Source organism: Danio aesculapii, chromosome 18 (assembly GCF_903798145.1).
Source record: "Danio aesculapii chromosome 18, fDanAes4.1, whole genome shotgun sequence".
Classification (NCBI taxonomy): Eukaryota; Metazoa; Chordata; class Actinopteri; order Cypriniformes; family Danionidae; genus Danio; species Danio aesculapii.
The window spans coordinates 543,981-552,897 of record NC_079452.1 but is presented as its reverse complement, the minus strand read 5'-3'; the positions used below and the strand labels follow the sequence as shown (position 1 = coordinate 552,897).

Genomic DNA, 8,917 nt, shown 5'->3' with positions numbered 1-8,917 from the left:
TAAATACCAGTAACAAGAAATCTACTATACTTTATGGTATACATTTGCACAGTTTGACAGTAACTTACACAACACTGAATGTAACTTGCTTGATTTGCTGTAATTGCCTAAATGTACTCTGTCGGCTGAATACAGCATCCTCTGTAAACATCTAAAAATGTGTTTTAGGGGCTGACAAAAATAATTATTTTTACATTCAATCAGCACACATGTATCATGCTTTTTTTAATTATTATTAATTTTGCTACAAATATTGCTACATTAATTTTGTTATTTGCTAAAGTAAATTTCTAAAGTAATTTTTTTCTCATTTCTCCACCCTCCCTCTTTCCTCACAACATGCTGTTTTCCTCTTGGGTGCTCTTTTGCTCAAGGCAAATTTAAATCTACAAAAGGGGAGTTATCATCTGACCCCTCTTCTTTGCAGGATAAATTACTATCCTGATCTTTATTACTCAATGTATGTGTATGTTTTGGTAAAATAATGGGTTTTATTAAATGGTTATGGTTGGGGGAATTTATTGTTGGGATGGTCAGGGTTTGTAATGCAAACCCCATCTGTAGTCTAAAGAAAGGTTTTGTCTCAGAAAGCTTGTATAAAGAGGGCGATGTGATAATTGGTGGTTTGTTTCCAGTTCATGTTCAATCCCCAGTGCCTGATCCTGCTTTCACTCAAAAACAGCATGGTTCTAACTGCCAGGGGTGAGTAGTGTATGTGATAAAACAACCTTGAGGTTTGTGTTATAAACTGCTTTAAAAAACCTAAAGAGTAGTAGACCAACTTTTCGTGTTAAAGGGTGGGAACAATAATTGTATATTGACATGCATACAGTACATTAAGGGCTTTTATTTGTATTGTTATCTACACACTTGCTTCTTGAATCCAACATTACTCATTAAATGTTACTTTATTTTTATTTTATCAGTATTGACCTTCGATCATATCGCTGGCTCAGAGCTATGATCTTCACTGTGGATGAAATTAATAGGGACCCTGTCCTGCTACCGAATGTTACTCTGGGTTACCTGATAGCTGATACTTGCTTAGCTGAGAGTACAACACTGAGTGCTGCTTTCACTCTGGTAACAGGGGAAGAAACAACAGTGTTGAGCACAGAATGCATTGGAGCCCCAATGGTTCCTGTTATTATTGGTGATGCTCGTTCCTCTGCCTCAGTGGTGGTGGCAGACACACTGGGAGTGTTTGATATCCCTATGGTATGTTGAAATGTGATGTTTAATTAAATTAAAAAAATTCTTCCCTTTCCAAAACACTTGAATCTGTGTTTTGTTTTCCAGGTGAGCTATTTTGCATCTTGTGCTTGTCTCAGTGACAAGCACAGGTTTCACACTTTTCTACGCACTGTCCCTAGTGATGCCTTCCAGGCCAAGGCCATGGCCCATCTGCTTCGCCTGCTAGACTGGAACTGGGTGGGGGTGGTTGCAGGGGATGATGAATATGGTAAAAGTGGCTCACATCTGCTTTTAAAAGAGCTGGAAGGTACAGGGGTCTGTGTGGACTATGTCGAAGTCATTCCTAAATCCCATTCTCAGAGCAGGATCAAGCAGATTATGGAGAGGATTCAGAGTTCCACGGCTAGTGTGGTGTTGACATTTGCCATCGGGCCAGACCTTGAAGTTATCTTCAGAGAAATGGTGGTGCAGAATGTGACCAATAGGCAGTGGATAGCAACAGAGGCATGGAGCACTACTGTTCAGTACTCTGAACCAGCAAGCTTTCCTCTTCTAGCTGGTACCATTGGCTTTGCTTTGCGCAGAGCTGAAATTAAGGGGCTTGGTGCTTTTCTCACCCAGCTGAACCCCATGAAGCAGTCAAATGAACCATTTGTTAAAGATGTATGGGAAGAAATTTTTGGGTGCTCTTTAGCACATGACTGGCAGCCTTCATTTAAAAGACCAAAGTGCACAGGGTCAGAGAATTTGGAAAAACATGGCCGCATCTACACAGACGTTTCACAGCTGAGAGTCACTTACAATGTGTATAAGGCTGTGTATGCCATTGCCAATGCTCTTCACAACATAATTGCCTGCCAGCCTGGTAAGGGCCCATTTGAAAATGGACAGTGTCCAGATGCAACTCAAGTGAAGCCAAAGCAGGTACAGACAATATAGACAATATAATTCTTAAAAGTTTAATTACCATTAAAACAATTTAATTTATTTAATTTAGTTTTAATTTATCAAAATTAACTGGTTTTAAAGGTAGAAATACTAGCTTTAATTTGTATTATTATTATTATTATTTTAATAATTTATGCCTCTTAGCTTCTCCACTATCTAAATGCAGTAAACTTCACAACAGCAGTGGGAGAGCTGGTCTATTTTGAAAATAATGGTGAGCCGTCTGCCTCTTATGACATTATGAATTGGTATGTCAATAAAAGTGGAGAAGTAAACTTTGTCCAGGTGGGACAGTTTGATGCAGCCAAAGGACCAGGCCAGGAGCTTAACATAAACATTAAAAAAGTGATTTGGGGAGGGGGCTGGGCTAACCAGGTAGGACTTCACTTAAAAAGAAATTATTATTATTTGATTAAAAAACAACAACACGTGGACACGCCACACTCCTTCATAATGTCTACAAGTTATTTGAAGAATAGATTTTGATACAGTTAAAACTGGCTAAGCCATTGTTAAGAACTTAAAGAAAATTTTAACTTTTACTTTATTTATTTATTTTTTTGCAGTTTGTTTTGTGAAAGGGCACTATCATTTCTACGTTGTTATTGTCATTTTATCTGTAAAGTTCTATCATGGATTTTTTGAAATGTTGGTAAAGAGGCAAAAGCAAATCAGCAGGCAGGAAATAGACAGAATTTCAGTGGTATGAATCTGCTCCCAAACGAAAAAGTTTAGTGCATTTATCAGTATTATTTTTCTTTATCCTGCAGTTACTACTTTATAGAGGTATGTTTATTTTTTTCCTGCCTACAGTGATTGGCAAAGTAGAATAAACAGTCTAATACACCCGTACAATTAAATCGTGCATAGAAAAATTACATTAGACAAACTTGACCACTTTATAAATGTACAGTGTGGAAACAAACGTGTCCAAGTACATGCAAAAATATTACATACAATAATAAAGAGACTCCATGCCAGTGTTGAGAAGATGAAAGGTGTCTACTATATCATGACTGAAATACTAAATGATCTTTAACAATAACAATGTTATACAGAATATTATATTTTTAAATACATCTACAAATAGCATGTATTCTATCAGTGCAGCACAAGCTTGGTTTGAGGCACCAACTGCTAAAATATTAGTTAATCAAGGTTCAAAGTGGATGATAAACATTTACACATCACAGCTAGCTTTTTGCCCCTTACGTCACACAGATTTCACTCCCATGTAGATGGATCAACCTGCTTTTTGTAAGCTTATTATATGTATATGTTAATTTCATGTGTTTTCACATTAAATTAATCTGACATATTTAAATTATAGTCCACTTATTGTCCAATGGCAAACAATAAAATCTCACACTTAGAAAAACCCTTACAAGAAAATGGGACTGATGTAAGCTACATTTTATATTTTCACATAATTAATAATTTTCACAGCCTATTCACTAATAACTATTAAGTACATTTAGAAGGGATTTACTAAATATAGGATGTTTATATATTTAAAAAAAAACTGTTTTAGTTTAGCTGTTTAGTTGATATGATGACCGATAGTGTTGCCAAAAGTAGCTTGGTGTCTGAAGTTTCTTCCTCAATCATTCAGGTCCCTGTGTCTGTGTGCAGTGTGAGCTGTCTTCCAGGGACTAGAAAGGTTGTACAAAAAAGAAAACCTATCTGCTGTTTTGACTGCATCCCTTGTGCAACAGGTGAAATCAGCAACATGTCAGGTACTAGTAAACTTTATAAAAACATACATTTTCTAAATAATGACAAGATTGTACATTAGTGTTTACAAGATGACAATTACTATTCACTTCTGACTAGGAACACATTTGCCATGCATCATGTCTTCTTCTGTGTCTTTCAGACTCTACAGAGTGTATGAAATGTCCTGAGAAGTTTTGGTCAAACACCGAAAAAACTAGGTGCATCCCAAAGTTTGTAGAATTTCTGTCCTTACAAGATACCATGGGAATTGTGCTGACAGTCTTATCTGTTACTGGGGCTACACTGACTACAACTGTTCTGGCAACTTTTTTCCATCATCGTGACACGCCACTTGTGCGAGCCAACAACTCAGAGCTGAGCTTCCTGTTATTAATGTCACTCACACTTTGTTTCCTATGTGCTCTAGTTTTTATTGGCCAGCCTGCAACATGGAACTGCATGTTACGTCACACTTTATTTGGAGTGAGTTTTGTTACCTGTATTGGTTGTATCCTCAGTAAGACTGTGGTGGTGCTGGTAGCTTTTCAAGCTACTCGGCCTGGATCTAATTTGATGCAGTACTTTGGGCCCATCCAGCAGAGGGCAGCAATCTTCATTTGCACTCTGGTTCAGGTTGTCATATGTTTGCTTTGGCTACTGCTGGATCCCCCACTACCCACAGAGAGTGCAGGGGAGATTGGTGCTCAATTAATCCTGCAGTGCACAGTGGGATCTGTTGTGGGCTTTGTATTTGTGCTGGGGTACATTGGAATGTTAGCAGTTGTCTGCTTCTTGTTGGCTTTCTTTGCTAGAAAGCTTCCAGACAATTTCAATGAAGCTAAATTCATTACTTTTAGCATGTTCATTTTCTGTGCTGTTTGGGCTGCATTTGTGCCGGCATATATCAGCTCCCCTGGAAAGTACACAGTGGCTGTAGAGATTTTTGCTATTTTGGCTTCCAGTTATGGCCTGTTAATTTGTATATTTACTCCAAAATGTTACATCATTCTGCTTAAACCTGAGAAAAACACAAAAAAGACCATGATGGCTAGATAAGGCTCACAAGTAAAAGAAATATGTGAGAGGGCAACATTTTTACTTGATTAAAATCACAACAAATAAAAAATTAATTGAATGGGTGTCACCAGGCCAATATCTACTCAATATCTCATTAGCAAATAATATAAATATTTCAAACGTAAACATTAGCTGAGCAGCATACATTGTATAAAAAAAAAGCATACAATGTCATAAAAACATGCAGCGCAACAAGATTTCAGTGAAAAGAAAATTGACTATCTGCACCAGATGCAAAATGACAGAAACATTTAAATAAAATACAGGCTTCAGAAGCACATAATAATGCACCACACTTCTACAAACTGTAATGTTTAGAATCAAATGAATACATAATAAACCTCTTTAAAATTAATAAATGTACTTGCTAAGTGACCGATAGTTGTTGAATGGCACTGTGTCACAGTTAATATTAATTTTCAAATGTTTATTTTATTTTTAAGATCTGAGGTGAACTATCTGCTGCTGCTTTCAGTATGACAGTAAATGTCATGTTAAATTAAATTCAAACTTACATTTGTAGCATTTAAAAAGGAAAAAACATATCAGTACCTGAGGTGATTGCTGACAGTAATTATGCGGTTCATTAATGGGAAATAGAAAGAGTTTCTAAAATAGAAATTTTAGGCGGTGATGGTTTGGACAAAAACAAAACGGAAAAGATTCCTTTTGTCACATGAAGCCATGTGTGGTTACGGTGTAGGCTTGATAGTCAGGCATGCTTGCTTGTTTTCGCGCTGTTAATCTAACAACCTATGTTTGCCTGGAGTCGTCAGAGAATTGTTTTGATATTGAATTGCAATATCTAGTTCAACCACTGGGTGTCAAAATTACATACTGCACCTTTAATGTTCAATTCAGTTCATGTTTATATCTATAGTGCTTTCACAATGTAGATTGTCAAAGTAGCTTAAGATAGAAGATTATAGTAAACTGAAACAGTATAAGTCCAGTTTTCAGAGTTTAAGTTCAGTTCAGTGTGGTTTAATTTTTACTGCTGAGAGTACAAACACTGAAAAAACCTTGAGAGAAACTAGGCTCAGTTGGGCACGACCATTTTTCCAAACTGTGCAGAGCTGCAGTCTAGGCGCCGGAGGCTGGAGAACACTGGACGTCCGTCGTGGAGAAGCTGCAGGTGGGAGAAGTCACCGGCTGGTGTACAGGCTGGCCCTTCAGGATCAATGTGAAGATTCGTCTGTCACTGGGGTCTTACTAACACAATCTCACGGCAATTCGTAACTTTTTGATTTAATGGCTAATTCGTATGATCTAATTCGTAAAATTCAGTACGATTTGCTCATCCCCCAATGATGGTTGGGTTTAGGGGTGGGGTTAGGTGCCACGCCTCCTTTTTAAAATCTTACAATTTCGTACGACTGAACTCGTTACTAGCCACAATACTCGAATTAGCCACAAAACTGACAAAACGTAAAATAGTTAAGTTTTCTCATGCGATCAGGCTGGTCTTACAGGAATCAGTCTCATGCTCTCCACTCCAGCACACAGCACCACACCTTGTGGTGATTATGGTACAAGATTATGGAAGCCTTTGGAATATAAAAAAAGACTAACATAAGTGCAGATGCCATTTAAATTATAATGTCTTTTGGAAAGTGTTCCCAGCTTCGGTTGCCCTAAATAATACAGACTAACAATCTTTTAAAGGAATTGAATTTCAAACGCATTTGTGATTTATTTGTATGCCAATGCAAAGATATGTGTCTTTAATCTAGTTTTAAACTGACAGAGTGAGTCTGCTTCCCGAACTGTGCTAGGAAGGCTGGTCCAGAGTTTAGGTGCCATATATAAGAAAGATCTACCGCCTACAGTTGAATTTGATATTCTGGAAATAATCAATTGTCCAGAATTAATTGAGTACAGTGGACAAGGGGGCTTTAATACACCAGGAGCTCCCTCAAATAGAGAGCTAAGCCGTTCAGGGCTTTGTAGGTAGTCAATAAATTTTTCAAATGTATACAATATTTAATAGAGAACCAATGCAATAATGATAGAACTGGAGTAATATGATATTTTTTTTGTTCTAGGAAGCACTCTAGCAGCTGCATTTTAAATTAACTGAAGTTTGTTCATTCGGCCAACAGGGCAACTGCCTAGTAACACATTACAATAGTCTAACTGAGAGGTTATAAGAGCATGAATAAGCTTTTCCACACAAGACATTCATAGCATATGTTGAAGTTTGGCAACAGGTCGCTGGTTCGAGCCTCGGCTGGGTCAGTTCTGTGTGGCGTTTGCATGTTCTCCACATGTTTGCGTGGGTTTCCTCCAGGTGTCCGATTTCTCCCACAGCACAGTCCAAAGGCATGCGGTACAGGTGAATTGGGTAAGCTAAATTGTCCGTAGTGTATGAGTGTGTGAATGAGTGTGTATGGATGTTTCCCAGTGATGGGTTGCAGCTGGAAGGACATCCGCTGCGTAAAACATATGCTGGATAAGTTGGAGGTTCATTCCACTGTGGCGACCCCAGATTAATAAAGGGACTAAGCCCAAAAGAAAATGAATGAATGAATATTCATCCAATTTGTTGTATCATCTATACAAACTGTTAATTTCATAAATTCATACAAATTATAAGGTTGAGAGGAGATATAAAGTTGTGTATCATCAGCATAACAGGGGAAGCTAACTCCATGTTTTTGAATGATATCGCCTAGTGGTAGCATATATAGTGTGAAAGTAAGGGACCAATAACTGAGCCTTGTGGTACTCCACAGTGTACTTTTAATTTGTATGATGCCTCTTCATTAGCTGATAAAAATTGATAACGTTCAGATAGATAAGACTTGAACCAGCCCAATGCAGTTCCTGTAATACCAACATAATTTTCTAGCCTATCAAGGAGAATATTATGATCAATTATATCTAATGCAGCACTGAGGTCCAATAACACTAAGAGAAATGCAACCACGATCAGATAACAGAAGAAGGTAATTTGTAACTCATAGGAGTGCTGCTTCTGTGCTATGAAATGCTGTAAATCCAGATTAAAATTTTTCATAAATATTGTTTCTCTGTAGGAAGGAACATAGTTGAGCAGATATGACTTTTTCAAGTATCTTTGATAGAAAAGGTAGGTTTTAAATGGGTTTATAATTTACTAGTTCTTTGGGATCAAGCTGTGTTTTTTTAATAAGAGGCTTAATGATAGCTAGTTTAAAAGTTTTAGGAACATATCCTTAAAGTAGGAATGAATTCAAAACGTTAAGAACAGGTTCAGAAACTTCTAAAAACATTTGTTTTAATAATTTGATCGGTATAGGATCTAGCATAGACATTGTTGATTTGGATGAATTTATCAGTTTAGACAGTTCCTCCTCACCTACTACTGAAAAAGTTTGACGTTTATCCATTAACAGTCTAATTGGGACGATGCTGTAGGAGGCAGATTCATAGTGCTTATTTTATCTCTGATATCATCAATCTTGCATGTGAAAAAATTCATAAAGTCATTACTGCTGTGTTGAGAAATGCATGTTGATGCTTTATTTTTAGTTAAGTTGGCTACTGTGTTAAACAGGACACTAGGATTGTGATTAGTTTCTTTTATTAAAGTTGAAAAATAAGCAGATCTGGCAGATTTTAAAGCTTTTCCAAAGTTAAGTTTACTTTCTTTTCAGGCCAGACGAAAAACCTCTAGTTTTGATTTCTTCCATCCATGTTCCATTTTCCGGGCTGCTTTCTTTAAGGCTTGTGTGTGCTCATTGTGCCATGGCGTCAGATATTTTTCCCTAATCTTTTTTAAGTGTAACGGAGCAACTATGTGTAACGTGCTAGAAAAGACAGAATCAATCGTTTCAGTTGAGTGTCAAGCTCTTTTAGGGCTGCCTGGAATGCTATGGAAATTAGAAAGATCAGGTAGGTTACTGAAAAAGTAATCTTTAGTGCTAGCAGTGATCGTTCTACTATATTTATAAATAGAAGCTGGTTTTGTAAATCTATCAATGCATAATAAACAAGAAAT

At 37.1% G+C, this 8,917-nt stretch overlaps 1 protein-coding gene across 1 annotated transcript; it reads left to right on the top strand.

Annotated features, from left to right (window-relative positions):
• Positions 1-529: 529 nt before the first annotated feature.
• Positions 530-4,914, top strand: LOC130246171 (extracellular calcium-sensing receptor-like). Its single transcript, XM_056479064.1, has 6 exons — positions 530-702; positions 927-1,218; positions 1,300-2,118; positions 2,287-2,517; positions 3,755-3,878; positions 4,019-4,914. Exons 1-6 carry the CDS (start codon positions 530-532, stop codon positions 4,912-4,914), a joined length of 2,535 nt encoding a protein of 844 aa, XP_056335039.1.
• Positions 4,915-8,917: the final 4,003 nt, after the last annotated feature.

Excerpts from the sequence above, each read along its gene's own strand:
- LOC130246171 (XM_056479064.1), top strand. The coding sequence starts at position 530 with ATGGTCAGGGTTTGTAATGCAAACCCCATCTGTAGTCTAAAGAAAGGT. Across the intron at positions 1,219-1,299 it reads GAGTGTTTGATATCCCTATG|GTGAGCTATTTTGCATCTTG; the intron begins GTATGTTGAAAT and ends TTTGTTTTCCAG. Across the intron at positions 2,518-3,754 it reads GAGGGGGCTGGGCTAACCAG|GTCCCTGTGTCTGTGTGCAG; the intron begins GTAGGACTTCAC and ends TCAATCATTCAG.